Source organism: Delphinapterus leucas, chromosome 4 (assembly GCF_059928025.1).
Source record: "Delphinapterus leucas isolate spDelLeu-1000000601 "Yukka" chromosome 4, BTC_Dleu_Yukka2, whole genome shotgun sequence".
NCBI classification, from domain to species: Eukaryota; Metazoa; Chordata; class Mammalia; order Artiodactyla; family Monodontidae; genus Delphinapterus; species Delphinapterus leucas.
The window spans coordinates 68,300,292-68,319,278 of NC_143132.1; the positions used below are offsets into that span (position 1 = coordinate 68,300,292).

Consider the following 18,987-nt stretch of genomic DNA (forward strand, 5'->3'; position numbering starts at 1 on the left):
ACGTGGATACTGTAACTTTAGGTGTAACACTTCAATCCCTCTAACCCCTGGAGGGTCAAAGTATTAATATTTAATAATTGAGTTCACTCATTCGGGCAGGCTCTTCTGAGAAATGCAGGATGAAATGGGACCCTACTTGGTGGCTGACCATCTCTCCCTTTGACTGTCTTTTCTCCTTCCCACACTCCCCAGTTGCAGATAGCCAGGATCTCTTGCCGTGTCATAATCTCTATCTCTACAAAATTAGGAAATTATCTCCCAACACCCATTTACATTTCGAATGCATTCATATCAATGTCTTAAACTCTCTACCCAGGTCTCTGCATGCCAGAAACTATTACCTCTAACTGAAATCAATACTTTGCCCTCAGAACAGCTTTCAAACCTTTCTGACCCTAACGTACACTAAGAAATACATTTTATATCAGGCCCAGTATACACACAGATATAACTGAAAAGATTTATGAAGTATATTTACTCTGAAAACAATTTTTCCTGGACAGTTTCACAAAATAATACTTATATTTACTATTGAATTAACTGAAATTACATATCCTGCTACATTAAAAAAAAATGCTGGTCTCACCCACTAAATTGATTTTATGACTTGTTAATGGGTCACAATCTACAACTTGAAAAACACTGGTCCAAGTAGTAGCAAATATAATAAAATATCTGGGAGGGAGCCGGTGAGGGAACCCTGGGGGAGGGAGCGGGGGAGGGAATTCTGTGTAAAGGAGGGTATGGGGGAGCTCTCAGTGAGGGCAGGTGTAAAAAAAAAATATATAGCTGAAGACAAATGTCTATTTCTGCGATAGGGATATATACCTACTACAGGTAACAGACATCTCACCTTTAGCCACAACATCCTCTGCCCCAGTGTTTCTGAAGGAGTATCGGCCAACAAGGTCTCCTTTTTAAAAAATCCACTCAAATATTTAAGCAGCACCTACCATGTGCTGGGCACTGATCAAGACTCTGCAAATATACAATCATCAAAACAAAGTCCAAACCTTCAGGCAGTGACATTCTCGTTGGGGGAGATAGTAATCAAATAAATAGGCAAATATATAGTAGTCAGATGGTGGTAAGTGCTACAGAAGGGTCTTTTTTCAGATCCTTCTTTTCCTGGGCATGTTCATCTCCCTTCCTCCTTTCTCCCAGAAAGTACGTACTCTCTTGGGATTTACTGGTACCATCAGTTTGACCTGAGAAGGATGGGGCCAGTAGTCAATTCTTCTTAAAAGGTGACTTTGTGTATCTTTTCTGTTTTGAATGGTTACTGAGTTCAATATGTTTTTATAATTTTTAAATTCTTACTTAGACGGTAATGATAATAATTACCCCACATATTGAAAATGTAATGAGAGTGGGATCAAGTTCACTAAGCCAAGCTTTTAGTTAGTTTCAGGAGTCAGTAGCATTTGGTCCTTTTTATTCCAGGGCTGGTGTTCCTAGATGTCCCAGTTCCTTACACAAGGAGGCCTCTTATTGGGCCCCCACCTACTTTTCTCCTGATTGGTATTCTGCTCTGGATTACAGGGGTTAACCAGTGAGAATTCTACGGATTTGAGAAATGTGATCACTTCAGATCAAGGCTAGACTTCAACCTGCATTTGAATTAAGAGATCAAGAACTTAAAACAATCATAAATCTTCCCACACCATCTTATGACAAAGAATCCATGATATCTACTGAAATTAACCACCGCACCCCTACCTCCCAAAAAGCTACAATTCACCCAATGGATGCATTAGATCAGGAGTTAGCAAACTTTTAAAATATTTTCAGCTTTTCGAGCCATACTGCCTCTGTCACCACTCAGCTCTGCCACCGTAACCCTAAAGCCACCACAGACAATATGTAAATGAATGGCATGGCTGTGTTCCAATACAACCTTATTTACAAAAACAAGCAGCAGGTGACCCCTGCTGATGGAGAGACTATTTCTTGGTGAGAACACTAGGGGCTTACATTTGAGATAGGCTGATGAGATAGGAAAGGAAAGGCAAAGGCACTGAAGAAAGAGGCCTACCAATAACAAAGAGCCAGGTTGTCCAAAGAGCAATGTGTATGCAAGAAGGTGGCAAGAGACTAAAATGTTAATTAGGTGAGAACAGGACATTTATAAGCATATGCAAATTGCCCTTTTGCCATTTCATCTTTTATTTTAAAACTATATTATTTAAAAAATATTCTTAAAGTATTACTGAAAAAGTTATTTTCTATTAGAGTCGCAAACTTTTTCCTTGAATCAAAAGTTGTGCCACTATCCTGGTTACCTGTGGACTCACCAAGCAATCCAGCAAGTCATCTGTAGAAATGAATGTTTGGGAAGGGGCCACAGTACTATTTGAAGCAATTTGTTCCACAACTGCATTCTCACTTTCACTCATCATTCGTTGTCTCTTGGTATAATGCAATTTTCCAAAGCGTTTTCCATTTTTGCCAACAAAGTCTTCACCATCACTTGCAAACATGCCTCCTCTTTCTGAGGGTGGTTCTTGGGAACCTGGTATCACAGGAACCAGATCAGGACCAAAGGGACTTGCTGCCTCCTGTTTTACTGTTCCCAAGGTTAAGTTGTGGCTACTAGTTTGTTCTACCTCCACGTGGCTGTGCACGTTTAATTCTTCCTTTATCACGTACTCTCCGTCTGTGCTCAGCGCTTGGGTTTCCACTACCTTAGATGTTCCATAATGATCAAAAAAGGCAGAAACGGCTCCATTTAAGTAGCGACAATTGACTTCATGGGATGTTTCCTCAACCTAAGGAAAAAGAAAGACTCTTTAAAATGGTTATAGGCACTTACATAAATCGGAAAACAAATGTTCCAGCCGGGATTGGTTTATCACAGGATACTAACTGCCATGATGAAAACCAGAAGGGACCTACCTCAGTTGGGTTTAACCAAGCTCTCGTATCATGTGGATTCTCTGCAGTTTTCAGGGCACACACAAGCATGCGGGTGATTGCCTCTTCTACCCGGGCTTGGTGGTCCTCTTCCTAAATCAAGGTTAAAAAAAGACACATTTCTTCATTTGTCTCTGTGTCTCATTGCTTAAAACAGAGTAGAGTCTCTTAATTGTGTGTTCCGTTCTCTCATTAACGTAAGATTTGTTACTGAAGGAATATGTTGTTGGCAGGCCACAATTTTTATGTATTCACTCCCCTCTGCCACCTAGAAGAGTTTCAGAATATTTCACCAACCAAATTTAAGTGTGTATGCTGTCTATAAGACATAGACCTTAAGTATGAACCACCTTGTGGTTTTTTCCCCAATATTTTCCATTCTCTGACATGTTTAAAGTTAAAAAAAAAAAAGAGTATTACAGACAAAGGAATAATCCCTTGTAGAGCAGTGGTCCCCAACCTTTTTGGCACAAGGACCGGTTTCACGGAAGACAGTTTTTCCACGGGATGTGGGGGGTGGATTGGTTCAGGCAGTAACATGAGCAATGGTTCAGGCGGTAATGCGAGCGATGGGGATCAATGGGGAGCGGCAGATGAAGTTTTGCTCGCTTGCCCGCTGCTCACCTTCTGCTGTGCGGCCTGGTTACTAATAGGCCGTGGACCAGTATCGGTCCACGGCCCGGGGGTTGGGGACCCCTGCTATAGAGGATCATTTTGATAAGCTAATTTCTTGAGGAACAGGAAATAATTATAATAAACATTCTTGGCCACAATAATGAGATGACTAAATATCTAAAAAGGTCTTTTAAAAGAGACAGTAAGTATAAACTATGGTGTTAATGATAAATTACATTATATATATATGTGTATATATATGTAAAATTTTGGGGCTTCCCTGGTGGTGCAGTGGTTGAGCGTCTGCCTGCTGATGCAGGGGACACGGGTTTGTGCTCCGGTCCGGGAGGATCCCACATGCTGCGGAGCGGCTGGGCCCGTGAGCCATGGCCACTGAGCCTGCGCATCCAGAGCCTGTGCTCTGCGATGGGAGAGGCCACAACAGTGAGAGGCCCGCGTACCGCAAAAAAAAAAAAAAAAAATTTTTCTTTTTTTGGCAATCTTTTTTTTTTTTTTGGCCACGCTGTGTGGCTTGTGGGATATTAGTTCCCCAACCAGGGATTGAACCCAGGCCCTCGGCAATGAAAGCAAAGAGTCCCAACCACTGGACTGCCAGGGAATTCCTAGTGATAAATTACATTAAAATCAATAGTTTCGTTCATCAAAAGATACCATAAAGGAAAAGACAAGCCAGATGTCTGTAACATATATAAGTGATAGGAGATGAATATGCAGAATATATAAAGAATCTGCACAGATCAATAAGACAAATGACCTGATTTTTTTTAAATGGGCAAAAGACATGAAGACAAACATGTCAAAAAAAGAACAATTATAAGGTTAAAAACACAAGAAAATAGGCTTAGCTTCATTCATAATCAGGGAAATGCAAATCAAGAAACCCATGAAACTGGCAAAAGAGGGTCTGATAATTCCAAACGGTGGAGAAATGTGCTTGACAGAAATCTTGTTGATGGTGGAAAAACATGTAGGCATTATTTTATAAACTTGAGTATTGTGTACCCTATAGACCAGCAACTCCACTCCTAGATATATACATATATACATATTCTCTAGAGAAACTCTTGCACATGTGTACAAGAATATTCTATTTATAAAAGCAAAAGAAATTGGAAACAACCCAATTATCCATCAACAGAAAAGTGAATCAAATTGTAGTACATTAACACAAGAGGATATTATATCATGGTGAAAATGAATGACCAGCTACGTGTGACAACACAGATGAATCTTAGAAACATAATACTAAATTAATAAAACAAAGGCAAATCCCCAGGATGAGATACCACTTCACACTAGGAAGGCTATAATAAGCCAGGTAACGACAAGCGTTGGCGAGGATATGAAGAAATCAGAATCTTCACAAATTGCTGGTGGGAATGTAAACAGTACAGCTGCTTTGAAAAACAGCCTGGCAATTCCCCAAAGGTTAAATGTTGAGTTACCAGACGGTTAATTTTATAAGTCAGCTTGGCTAGGCTATGGTGACCAACTGTCTAGTCAAACACTAGTCTAGATGTCGCCGTGAAGGTGTTCCGTAGATGCGATTAACATTTATAATCAGCTGACTTTAGGTAAAAGGAGATTATCCTCAATAACGTGGGTGGACCTCATCCAATCAGTTGAAGGCCACAGGAGTAAAATTTAAGGTTTTCTGGAGACGAGATTCTGCCTCAAGATTGCAACAGAAATCCTGAGTGAGTTTCCAGCCTGCCAGCCTGTTCTACAGATTTTGGACTCCAGACAGCAACTTTAACTCTTGTCTGAATTCCCAGCCTGCTGGCCTGCCTTGGCTGATGTACCATATGACCCAGCAACTCCACTCCTAGGTACATACCAAGAGAAATGAAAGCATACATCCACACAAAAACTTGTACATGAATATTAACAGTAGCGTTATTCATAATAACCAAAAGTAGACACAACCCAAACGTCCATCACTTGATTAGTGGATAAACAAAATGTGGTATATCTGTACAATAAAAAATTTTTTAGCCATAAAAAAAAGGAATGAAGTACTGATACATGCTACTACATGGATGATTCTTGAAAACATTATGCTGAATGGAAGACGCCAGCCATAAAAAGTGTCCCCTTCAAATAGTTAAAACAGAAAAAAAAAAATTCTGTATAGTTTTAGAAGTAATGGGTATGGTTACAAGCAGGCAGGTGACAGCTCCACGATGGAATGAGCTATCTTGGGAGGCAAAGCATCTGTAAGGCTATTGTAGACGTGACTTTGGCACTGGGAGTGGAAGTGAACTCCTGGGAGTGGAAGTGAACTCCATGCATTCTACCTTGATATTTGCTCTGATTCCAATACAGCGTGCTGCAAGCAGAATTTCTTTCTTTCTTTTTTTTCATGTATAGTATTTTTAAAGGTTTATTTTATACAGCAGTTTCTTATTAGTTATCTATCTGAAACATATTAGTGTATATATGTCAATCCCAATCTCCCAATTCATCCCCCCACTCCCCGCCCGCCTGCTTTCCCCCCTTGGTGTCCATACGTTTGTTCTCTATATCTGTGTCTCTATTTCTGCCTTGCAAACCGGTTCATCTGTACCATGTTTCTAGATTTCACATATATGCATTAATATACAATATTTGTTTTTCTCTTTCTGACTTACTTCACTCTGTATGACAGTCTCTAGGTCCATCCACGTCTCTACAAGTGACCCAATTTCATTCCGTTTTATGGCTGAGTAATATTCTATTGTATATATGTACCGCATCTTCTTTATCCATTTGTCAGTTGATGGGCATTTAGGTTGCTTCCATGATCTGGCTATTGTAAATAGTGCTGCAATGAACATTGGGGTGCATATGTCTTTTTGAACTATGTTTTTCTCTGGGTATATGCCCTGTAGTGGGATTGCTGGGTCATATGGTAGTTCTCCATAGTGGCTGTATCAATTTACATTCCCACCAACAGTGCAAGAGGGTTCCCTTTTCTCCACACCCTCTCCAGCATTTGTTGTTTGTAGATTTTCTGATGATGCCCATTCTAACCGGTGTGAGGTGATACCTCATTGTAGTTTTGATTTGCATTTCTCTAATAATTAGTAATGTCGAGCAGCTTTTCATATGCCTCTTGGCCATCTGTACGTCTTCTTTGGAGAAAAGTCTATTTAGGTCTTCTGCCCATTTTTTGATTGGGTTGTTTGTTTATTTACCATTGAGCTGCATGAGCTGTTATATATTTTGAAGATTAATCCTTTGTCTGTTGATTCGTTTGCAAATATTTGCTCCCATTCTAAGGGTTGTCTTTTTGTATTGTTTATAGTTTCCTTTGCTGTGCAAAGCTTTTAAGTTTCATTAGTTCCCATTTGTTTATTTTTGTTTTTATTTCCATTACTCTAGGAGGTGGGTCAAAAAAGATCTTGCTGTGATTTATGTCAAAGAGTGTTCTGCCTATGTTCTCCTCTAAGAGTTTTATAGTATCTGGTCTTAAATTAGGTCTTTAATCCATTTGGAGTTTATTTCTGTGTATGGTGTTAGTATTCTAATTTCATTCTTTTACATGTAGCTGTCCAGTTTTCCCAGCACTACTTATTGAAGAGACTGTCTTTTCTCCATTGTATATCCTTGCCTCCTTTCTCATAGATTAGTTGACCATAGATAAGTGGGTTTATCTCTGGGCTTTCTATCCTGTTCCATTGATCTATATTTCTGTTTTTGTGCCAGTACCATATTTTCTTGATTACTGTAGCTTTGTAGTATAGTCTGAAGTCAGGGAGTCTGATTCCTCCAGCTCCGTATCTTTCCCTCAAGACTGCTTTGGCTATTTGGGGTCTTTTGTGTCTCCATACAAATTTTTTCTTTTTTTTTTTTTTCGGTACGCGGGCCTCTCACCGTTGTGGCCTCTCCCGTTGCGGAGCACAGGCTCCAGACACACAGGCTCAGGGGCCATGGCCCACGAGCCTAGCCGCTCTGCGGCATGTGGTATCTTCCCGGACCGGGGCACGAACCCGTGTCCCCTTCATCGGCAGGCCGACTCTCAACCACTGCGCCACTAGGGAAGCCCTGTAATATTCTTTTTTTGTAGTATCTTTGTCTGGTTTTGGTATCGGGGTGATGGTGGCCTCATAGAATGAGTTTGGGAATGTTCCTTCCTCTGCAATTTTTTGGAAGAGTTTGAGAAGGATGGGTGTTAGCTCTTCCCTAAATGTTTGATAGAATTCACCTGTGAAGCCATCTGGTCCTGGACTTTTGTTTGTTGGAAGATTTTCAATCACAGTTGCAATTTCATTACTTGTGATTGGTCTGTTCATAGTTTCTATTTCTTCCTGGTTCACTCTTGGAAGGTTATACCTTTCTACGAATTTGTCCATTTCTTCCAGGTTGTCCATATTATTGGCATAGAGTTGCCTGTAGTAGTCTCTTAGGATGCTCTGTATTTCTACGGTGTCCGTTGTAACTTCCCCTTTTTCATTTCTAATTTTATTGATTTGAGTCCTCTCCTTCTTTTTCTTGATGAGTCTGGCTAAAGGTCTGTCAATTTTGTTTTTCTTCTCAAAGTACCAGCTTTTAGTTTTATTGATCTTTGCTATTGTTTTCTTTGTTTCTATTTCATTTATTTCTGCTCTGATCTTTACGATTTCTTCCCTTGTACTAACTTTGGGTTTTGTTTGTAGTTCTTTCTCTAGTTCTTTAAGGTGTAAGGTTAGATTGTTTGAGATTTTTCTTGCTTCTTGAGGTAGGATTGTATTGCTATAAACTTCCCTCTTAGAACTGCTTTTGCTGCATCCCATATGTTTTGGACTGTCGTGTTTTCATTGTCATTTGTCTCTAGGTATTTTCTGATTTCTTCAGTGATCTCTTGGTTATTTAGTAATGTACTGTTTAGCCTCCATGTGTTTGTGTTTTTTACGTATTTTTCCCGTAATTTATTTCTAATCTCATAGCGCTGTGATCAGAAAAGATGCTTGATATGATTTCAATTTTCTTAAATTTACTGAGGCTTGATTTGTGACCCAAGATGTGATCTATCTTGGAGAATGTTCCGTGTGCACTTGAGAAGAAAGTGTAATCTGCTGTTTTCGGATGGAATGTCCTATAAATATCAATTAAATCTATCTGGTCTATTGTGTCATTTAAAGCTTTTGTTTCCTTATTAATTTTCTGTCTGGATGATCTGTCCATTGGTGTAAGTGAGGTGTTAAAGTCCTCCACTATTATTGTGTTACTGTCGATTTCCTCTTTTATAGCTGTTAGCATTTGCCCTATGTATTGAGGTGCTCCTACGTTGGGTGCATATATAATTGTTATGTCTTCTTCTTGGATTGACCCCTTGATCATTATGGAGTGTCCTTCCTTGTCTCTTGTAACATTCTTTATTTTAAAGTCTATTTTATCTGATATGAATATTGCTACTCAAGCTTTGTTTTGATTTCCATTCGAATGGAATATCTTTTTCCATCCCCTCACTTTCAGTCTGTATGTGTCCCTAGATCTGAAGTGGGTCTCTTATAGACAGCATATACACGGGTCTTGTTTTTGTATCCATTCAGCCAGCCTGTGTCTTTTGGTTGGAGCATTTAATCCATTCACGTTTAAGGTAGTTATCAATATGTATGTTCCTATTACCATTTTCTTAATTGTTTTGGGTTTGTTTTTATAGGTTCTTTTCTTCTCTTGTGTTTCCCACTTAGAGAAGTTCCTTTAGCATTTGTTGTAGAGCTGGTTTGGTGGTGCTGAATTCTCTTAGCTTTTGCTTGTCTGCAAAGCTTTTGCCTTCTCCGAGGATCTCTGAATGAGATCCTTGCTGGGTAGAATAATCTACAATATGGTTGTAGCTTCTTTCCTTTCATCACTTTAAATATATTATGCCACTCCCTTCTGGCTTGTAAAGTTTCTGCTGAGAAATCAGCTGTTAACCTTATGGGAGTTCCCTTGTATGTTATTTGTCAATTTTCCCTTGCTGCTTTCAGTAATTTTTCTTTGTCTTTAATTTTTGCCAATTTGATTACTATGTGTTTCTCCTTTGGTTTATCCTGCCTGGTACTCTCTGCACTTCCTGGATTTGGGTGGCTATTTCCTTTCCCATGTTAGGGAAGTTTTTGACTATAATCTCTTCAAATATTTTCTCGGGTCCTTTCTCTCTCTCTTCGCCTTCTGGGACCCCTATAATGCGAATGTTGTTGCGTTTAATGTTGTCCCAGAGGTCTCTTAGGCTGTCGTCATTTCTTTTCATTCTTTTTTCTTTATTCTGTTCCCCGCTGTGAATTCCACCATTCTGTCTTCCAGGTCACTTATCCGTTCTTCTGCCTCAGCTATTCTGCTATTGATTCCTTCTAGTGTATTTTTCATTTCAGTTATTGTATTGTTCATCTCTGTTTTTTTGTTCTTTAATTCTTCTAGGTCTTCGTTAAACATTTCTTGCATTGTCTCAATCTTTGCCTCCATTCTTTTTCTAAGGTGCTGGATCATCTTCACTATCATTATTCTGAATTCTTTTTCTGGAAGGTTGCCTATCTCCACTTCACTTAGTTGTTTTTCTGGGGTTTTATCTTGTTCCTTCATCTGGTACATAGCCCTCTGCCTTTTCATTTTGTCTTTCTGTGAATGTTGTTTTCATTCCACGGGCTGCAGGACTGTAGCTCTTCTTGCTTCTCTATATATGTGTTTAATTTTAATTTTGATTCAGTTTTCTGTGGATAATTTTAATTAACACTTGAAGATAAGTTGAGGTATAGCAAATTAAGCCATTCACTTTGATGTTTGGATTTCATGGTTTCCAATCCCTGGAGTGCCTTCAGAGTTGGAGAAGCTGGCCTGCAGTGGCTCTCCTTCTGCACTGCACCTAGTATTTTTTATTTAATATGTATAAGACCATGCAGTAAAGAATAGTATGTTGACTACCCTTAGAGACAAAGAAATCTTATCTTAAAAAAATGTAAACATTAATAACGTATTTCAGATAATGGGCACAAAAATGATTCAACTGAGATGTCCACCTCTGGCTGTGATAGAGTAACAGTAACTTAACTACTTTCCTACGATATACAACTGGAAAACTAGACAAATACATATTATTAAAGGATTTCAGACATTGGACTACAGGCAACATAAAAATGTGATCTCTGAGAAAAAGAAAATAAATGACTTAAGTACTATAATTGACCAACTTCTTTTCAGAGGGACATTCTGAACACTGGAGCAGAAAGGGGGATACCAAGCAAGGCAATCAGTTAAGCAGCATTTCTAACTGTAAGTCCATTGATCTCCCATTATACTTCTCACCCAAGGGTTACGACTCTTCTAAGCCACACAATAGAGCTTCCTGTTACAATATTCCGTATGCTCCCCCTGTGCCAAAGCCCTTCCCATTATCTAAGGATATGAAGTCTGAGTGAGGGGAGGGTGCAGCAGCCAAAGAGAGGAGAAAGATGCAATCAAGGTTTTGGGTACAGGAGAGCAGAGATGCATTCAAGGCCTCAGGTTAACGAGGGCACAGGTGCAGTCAAAGCCTCTGGTTAAAGCATACAAAGATGCAATGACACCTCAGGTGGAAGAGACAGACTTGAGCCATAAGAGAAGCCATTCTAATTGTCAAGTAGAGCAGGCAACCAGGATTAAGCACAGCATATTGGAGGGGAAAAGCCTTTGGGAGAAATAAAATGATAACACCTAGCACTGAAAGACTGCTCTGAGAAAATGTGTAAGTCAGGACTGAGAATTCTGCAATTATTAATGAGGACACTGAACCAAGAAGCAAGTATTTCCAGCCCAGATGGTGGGGGATGGGACTGGCAACGTGGGACACACGTGGCAGATCCAGCCAGGCCCAACATGATTCTCCTAACAACACTGGTCAAGGGAGAAGACCTGGCACACCAACATCAGGGCCCATTTTGTGCCCTTAAAAGAAAGAGAATGGTGTGTCACAAAAATCCTATTTCCAACCTCACTATTCATCAACAGCACAGAATACATAAATTATGGAACAGTAAAACAAAGTAACATTGGAGTGTTGGTGAAAATTAATCACCAAGTTATATAGACAGACACTGTATATCTTAAAAGCAGGGAGACTACATTTATTAGAAAAAAAAAATACCAGCTCAATCCATGAGTTTATACTGACAGTGACAGGATCAATGGATTCCACATAATGCCACCAGTGTCTGGGGACAAACAGAACCTGAAAACCAAACAAAAAATGGTTAGCACAAGAAGAGAACATTTTATTTTCATGTCAGAATCAGATCTTAAATGAAGCTGCTAAGGAAAAAAAACAAACTCAAATGAATTTATACTAAGATTGTAATAGGAAAGGGAAACAAGAAAAAAAACCCCACAATCCTTTTATTCCTTTTCTTAAATTAACAAGTTGCATGTTCTACAAAGGATATTACTAGCTTCTCCAGTCTCTACTCTCCTTTATCCTGGACCTTCTCTGTCTGCATCCAAATCTTAGTAAAGGATTCTGAGATTGCAACTTTTCCTCCTTTCCATCACATAATAGTTGTATGAGTTCTGAGAAAGGGCAGAGGTAAACACATAGGACATAGTTTCAGCCTTCTCACAGTCTAAAATCTAGCCAATGAAAAAATAATATATAGAAAAGTGGTAAATCACTTTTTACCACTTATATAATTTATAAATTATGTAAGTGGTAAATCAGAGGAGTGGACACTGGTGCTAGAGATCTTCAGAGGTGGGAGAAGCAGGCATGCTTCTAGGGAGGTTAGGGGCAACCTGGATGGAGAAAGTGTGATTTGAACCAGGACTAAGAGAGAATGAGGACATACCAGGACGGAGAAGTGGGCAAGGGAGGTGGGACTGTCGAGGGACAGCAAGTAGGCCAGTCTTACTACTGCAGAAGGAGTAAAGGGGAATAAAGTGGGGGATCAGGTTAGGGCCAGTGGAGGGCCCTGAGTTCAGAATAAAGAATCTGGGTTTTATCCTGTAGGCATTTTGAGTTGCTGAGAAGTTCTGAGTAGGGGGATGGTTAAAACAGTGACATTGTGGGAGAGTCTGGGAAGGACAGGAGATTCTTGCAATGGTCCAATTATTAAATTAAATGTTAAGATTTAAATAGGAAGATATAGCAAACAAAAGCAATGAGCAGAATCAAGAAGGACTGCATTTATCCAGAGTCATTACAAGAGTCTGTGGAAGGCTGAGTACAGCAGACGGAGATGATCTGAAGCTTCTGGGCTTCGGATTTAGGAAAATGGTGGCACTTGCTATGGACAAGGTGGAGATGGGAAGAGACCTCCTTTTAAGAGAACTAAAGTGAAGTGAAATGGACTAAAAACGTCCACTTCAGCCACTGGATTTAGTCATTAGGAGGTCATTAATGTCCTATCATAGAGTATACTTTCAAGTAAAGTGGTAAGAGAGAGAGCCAGTTTATGGTGGATTCAGGAAACAGCATGATGTAAGGAAAACTGATACAATAGACAGAAATACTCATTCAAATTTGGCTATTAAAATAGAAGAAAAAAAGAATTAGCAGCCACTTCACACCCACTAGAATGGCTATAGTTGTAGTAATATAACAATAATAAAGGAAAATAACAAGTGTTGGTGAGGATGTGAAGATAGAACCCTCATAGATTGCTGGTGGGAATGTAAAATGGTGCAGCTGCTGTGGAAAACAGTTTGGCAATTCCCCCAAAAGTTAAAAAACAGAGTTATCATATGACTCAGCAATTCCACCCTTACGTATATACCCAAGAGAACTGAAAATATATGCTCATACAAAAACTTGTACTCAAATGTTTATAGCAGCATTATTCATAATAACCAAAAGGTGGAAACAGCTGTTTAATGGATAAATAAAATGTATATCCACATAATGGAATATATTCAGCCATAAAAAAGAATGAAGTGCTGATAACATTCTACAGCCTGGATGAACCTTGAGGATAATTATGCGACGTGAAAAAAGCTGGACATGGAAGTCCACAGACTGCACAACTGCACTTATGTGAAATGTCCAGAATAGGTAACTCTATACAGAAAGAAAACAGAGAAGTGGTTGTCAAGGGCTGGGGGGGATAGGTGAATGGGGAATGACTGCTGATGGGTTGAGGAAACTTAGTGAAATCGTTCGAGCCAGAGCACTCGAGTGTAAAGGAAGCAGGAAGAGCCAGTGAGAAGGGAGCAAAAGAAGGAACACAGGCAGGTCAGAGGGATAATCAAAGGAATAAAGTCTCCTTAAGAGACTAAGAGGGCCTCCCTGGTGGCGTAGTGGTTGACAGTCCGCCTGCCGATGCAGGGGACACAGGTTCGTGCCCCGGTTCGGGAGGATTCCACATGCCGCGGAGCGGCTGGGCCCGTGAGCCATGGCTGCTGAGCCTGCGCGTCTGGAGCCTGTGCTCCACAACGGGAGAGGCCACAACGGTGAGAGGCCCGCGTACCACAAAAAAAAAAAAAAAAGAGAGAGACTAAGAAAACCTTGCAAATGTTACTAAAATATCAGACAGCAAATGCCAGTGTTGTAAAGGTGATATTCCCCACTGGGTAGCAGCACTAAGTACTAAACCTTTGGAAATGTTTCAGAGACAGTCAGTTACAAAAGTAACATCCATTCTTGCTTAAAAGCAAATCATTCTCAACAAATATTATATGGTATCACTTATATGTGGAATCTAAAAAATGATACAAATGAATCTACATACAGAACAGAAACAGACTCACAGACATAGAAAACAAACTTACAATTATCATGTTTGGTTATGCGGAAAGGGGTAACTTAGGAGTGGGGGATTAACAGACACAGAGTACTATACATAAAGCAGATAAGCAACAAGGATTTACGATATAGCACAGGGAACTATATTCAATATCTTGCAATAAATTATAATGGAAAATAATCTGAAAAAATATATATAATTGAATCACTTTGCTGTACACCAAAAACTAACACAATATTGTAAATCAACTATACTTCAATTAAAACAAACAAACAAAAAACCCTAAATCGTTCTTAGTTCATTCTGCCTTTGTTGGCCCACTAACTGGGTGCATTCGAACCTGTGTTTGTGTGTCTGGATTTTATCATGGTTGAACAGATATTAATTGTGAATAAATGTTCCAGAAATGTTCAAGTACTCATGCCTTGACACCTTCTCTTAACCTGAATAAAAATAACTGAAAAAAGAAAAAGAAAAAGAAAAAAATAAAAAGAAATAACTGAGTTTTTGGATCTTCCTCCACAGGCCATTCTCCTCTTCACCAGCAGGAGGAGCTGTGTTCCCTCCTCCCATCTCCCTCCATGATCCGTGCGTGAAGCCTCCAGCTGGGGAAGCTACGTTCCAATAGCAGAGCAGCAGGGAAGGAACCATTGTCATTTGTATTGATAGGGAGGCACGTGGCATAAAGACTTGAAAGAAGTTATAGCTGGGGTGTCCACTGACAGGTCACCAATGTTTTAAAGCTCCCATTACCTGTCCGGGGCTCAGGGTAACCATATGTCTTCGAGCCTTCCAAAACTGAGGAAAACGTTTTAAATCAGGATTGACAACATTGATTTTACTGAACACGCTAGATTCCTCATAGGGGATTCTAGTTGGATAAAGGAAAGGAGTATCTTCAGGAGGAAAGAGATGCCATCTTTTCCTAGTTAAAAAAATAAGATACAAGTTAGTACTCTAAACTTGAGACAAAACATGTAAGAAGGCAGCAGCTAAGTGCTCGATTTCACTCATTTTCATTCAATCCATAAAGGAATACAGGAACCGCAGGGGTCACCTGGCCCATCTCTCACTCAGGGCTGGAATCTCCTCTGCAGACACCTGGTAAGGAAGGACAGCAACTAGTGGGTATCTCATGATGCCCTGAGCAGCCTCTTTGCAGGGACAGGAGCTCCTTTGTAAGATCATTCTTTCTTATCTCAAATCAAAGTCAGCCTCCTCATAAACTGTTTCCATCCCTGAGTCTAGAGCTCCCCAGAATAATCTCTACCCTTTGAAATCTCTGGATTCCTCTCTTATGCAGAGCAACCATTCATCCAGAGTAACTACCCACCAAATCGTTTCCAGACTTCTCCCTATTGGGGTTGTAAATTCCTTAACCTAAACATTTGTTAAGTTGACCCATTAAGGAAGAGAAATGCACGAATGATGCCACACAACTAAAAAGTAGTATAATATAGGAATTTTCAAAAAGAAAACTGTAAAATGTTTCAGTCACTTTAAAATTTTTTGAAAACTGGAAGTGATAAACCTTAACTCACAAAACACTAGACACACCAATACTTTGAGCCAACAGAGCGAGGACATCTGAAGCAAAGGAGGGAGAAGTGTGAAAAAGGAAGAGACACAGACAGACAGAAATACACAGATGGGGAAGTAAAGAGAGAGGGACCCCTGACAGTTACAGAGGGGCTATCATGTCTTTTCAAAACATGTCCTTTCAAAAGAGCTGACTGCTCTTCTCAAACTAGGAAATATAAAGTCTTATTTTGCCTTAGAGATGATAAAGCTGCTCCCTCCCACTAGACCTATGACTAGTTTGAGAGAATTTTTGGCATTTAGGATGTTTAGAACGTTAGAGCTGGAAGGACCCTTAAGAGATCATCAGTCTAATCTTACATTCAAAGAAGTGGAAGAGGGAGTCAGGGTTTGCTCAGTGTCATTCACTGGGCTTGTGTTAGTGGTGGACCCAGTACTATGTCACAGATCTCCAGACCCCTGCACTATAGCTGTGTTTCCCAAAGGAACAGCCATGATGATAACCATCCCATACAATTTGCTTTGCTAAGTTTAAAATGTAATATATTTGCATCCTTGTGTTCTTAATCAAAAGAGGCTCAAAAACCTCTTGGTTCTGATGCTGAAAGAACAGAGAATAAGCAGTATTTGCCTGGGCATTAAGACCCTCAGGCTCCACCCTGCCTTTCCTACTAATCCTCTGTCTCTAACGCACAACTTACACGGACAACTCACTGGGCCCTCTATATACCCCACGCTTTCCTGGGGCTCTGCTCATGCTGGTCCCTTTGCTCCTCCCACCTGTGTCTTTTGAACATTCACCCACCCTTTGAAACCCATCCCAAATGGCAACTCCCCTCTGAAATCTTCCCTAATCTTTCCAACAGGAACATTTTCTCTTCTCCTTTTCAGTTGCATGGCTCTACGAAACCTTCCTCAAGGGCATGTTCATTCTGCCTAGATATATCACAGCAATCCGTGGGCTTCCCTGCACTCTAACTGTACATACACTCTCTTAGGGCAGAGAGGTGTCTTACTTGTTCACCTCTGTTCCTACTGTAACACATGGTATCTGCACGGCAGGATACTCAATAAATATTTCCTGAATAGTTAGTTACTTTATTACTCCAGAGCTATATGAGGCCAGAAAATATGGTCTACGACAAAGTTAAAGTAAAGCTGTATTAATTTTATATCACAGAAAGAACCCAGGTATTTTTTGGTAATGTTTTCCCAACTGAATTTCTTTGGCTTATTTCTCCACTCAGAACACACGGGAAGCAGCTACTTAAAATGATGCCCTCTCTAACGAAGTTTAAGGTTCAGACTATTAACTCCATAAGGGCAGGGACCAGGCACACTTGATTCACTGCTGTAACCACAGTGCATTAATAATGTACCCAGACGTTCTAGGCTGCTTAATAAAGACCTGAGGAATCCAGGAGGAACTATCTCATACAGTTTTATAGTTTTCAAAGTACTTCACACGTGGGGGGAGCAGTTCAAAGATGGTAGCAGAGGAAGACCCTGAACTTACCTCCTCCCACAGACACAAAAAATACACATGTGCATATAGACCAGTTCCCTCTGAAAAGAACCGGAGAACTAGCTGAACACGTGCTCCACAATAAAGAATAAAAAGGACTAACTACATCGAGATGAGCAGGAGAGGCAGAGAGACGCTCCCGCCAAAGCCCTCAGCCCCCGCGTGGTGGCACACAACAGGAAGGGACCTCACCAGACAAGGCTTCTCCCGGGAAGTTAGGGGCTGGCACCCCACATCAGGAGCCCCGGCCCCTGGGATCTAAACCACAGAGATGAGCCCCCGTAACAGCTGGCTTAGGAAACCAACAGGACAGGTGTCCAAGTGTCCCCAAGTGCTACATGAAACTGAGACTCCCCTCGTAAAGGGTTCACATATATCTCACTTGCCCCAAACCCTAGCAAAATAACAGCAGTTTGAAAAGTGTTGAGACTACACGTGAAGGAAAGTCATTTAGAATCTGACAGTATCCACCGAAGGGGTGAGAAATGATGGAAATGCTCCCCCGGGATGGAAGCACTGGCAGACGCCATTGTTGTGCTCCTCACCTAACCTGCGGGCACAGGTGGGCAAGCTCGGATGCAGGGGCGAGCAACTGTGGCTCTACCCTGCCACAATGCTGAAGCCAGAGAGCTCCAGTGACCAGAGCACTTTCCCAGCCCTGGCGCAGGCAGGTGGGCACAAACGGTCCCGGCATTCTCCTGCTCCCTAGCTAAAGTCTGTGAGTGTGGGAGGCTGCAACACAGCCCTGCCCCCTGGCTGGGGCTGATGCGCATGAGCAGTCACAGCGTTCTCCTGCTCCTGAAAAGCCAACACGCGTGCACGGACGAGGCAATCTCATGCCGCACTGCTGAAGCCTGCGGGCACGAACAGTCATCGTTTTCCCACTGCTCTCCTAAAACAAGAGAGCAAGTCCCACCCCCTACACTCTACAGCTACTAATGCAGACTCTTACATTATAGAGCTAAGCAGACAACTGTCTAGCTGAACTGGGAGTGTATTCCTAGAGTTCTGGGATCAGCTTTCTGACAGTAATCCTGACCATGGCTGAGAGACACAACACACAGACACCACCATCTATACTGTTCCCCTTATTTCACAAAGGAGGAGACTGAACCAGAGGTTAAGAGATCTGCCCTGGTCATGAGGCAGGCTGATAGGATGGAGCAGGGAGTCCTGCCCCCTACCCGACACTCATTCCTCCTCCTGTGCAACACACAAAGACAAAGACACACACACACACACACACACACACACTCTCTCTCACTCTCTCTCTCTCCCTCATGCATGTGCATGCACATGTGCATTACCTTCCTTGTACCTGGAATACTAGGTTGCAACCATAGGTGTCCAGATGACAGGGTGTATGGGCCCCCATGGAGCCGATCCACAATGCACTTTCCTGTCCATTTCTTCCAGGAAACCCAAAGTCAGACCACATCACATCCTGTTTTGAAAATAAAGTCACAGTCCATCAAGAACCAACCAACTCTGTTGTATAGGAGTGTTACACATTTTCACTTACACATCTGGTTCTGGGCACTTGGAACACTCTCTTACAGAAATCGCTATAGATGGAAGAGGTTAGGTTTCCAGAGCAATTCAAGAAGTCTTTTTAACCAATAACATATCTGAATAACCCCACTAATAGTAGTTATTCAACAAATATTTACTGTCTGCCTATAACATGCCTGACACTCTTCTAGAGCATGTGATGAATCAATGCAC

The 18,987-nt window shown here is 40.9% G+C and overlaps 1 protein-coding gene across 2 annotated transcripts in view; it reads right to left on the bottom strand.

Annotated features, from left to right (window-relative positions):
- Positions 1 to 2,142: 2,142 nt before the first annotated feature.
- Positions 2,143 to 18,987, bottom strand: part of HSPBAP1 (HSPB1 associated protein 1) — a 50,473-nt gene continuing 33,628 nt past the window's right edge. The window contains exons 4-8 of one of the 2 annotated variants that reach the window (XM_022567145.2): positions 18,570 to 18,706; positions 14,952 to 15,123; positions 11,612 to 11,695; positions 2,896 to 3,006; positions 2,143 to 2,768 (exon numbers count right to left, since the gene is read on the bottom strand). In XM_022567145.2, coding sequence (XP_022422853.2) covers positions 2,229 to 2,768; positions 2,896 to 3,006; positions 11,612 to 11,695; positions 14,952 to 15,123; positions 18,570 to 18,706 — 1,044 coding nt within the window. In that variant the 3' untranslated portion in view covers positions 2,143 to 2,228. The remainder of the gene's footprint in view (positions 2,769 to 2,895; positions 3,007 to 11,611; positions 11,696 to 14,951; positions 15,124 to 18,569; positions 18,707 to 18,987) is intronic. The other variant, XM_022567148.2, reaches the window with a different exon arrangement.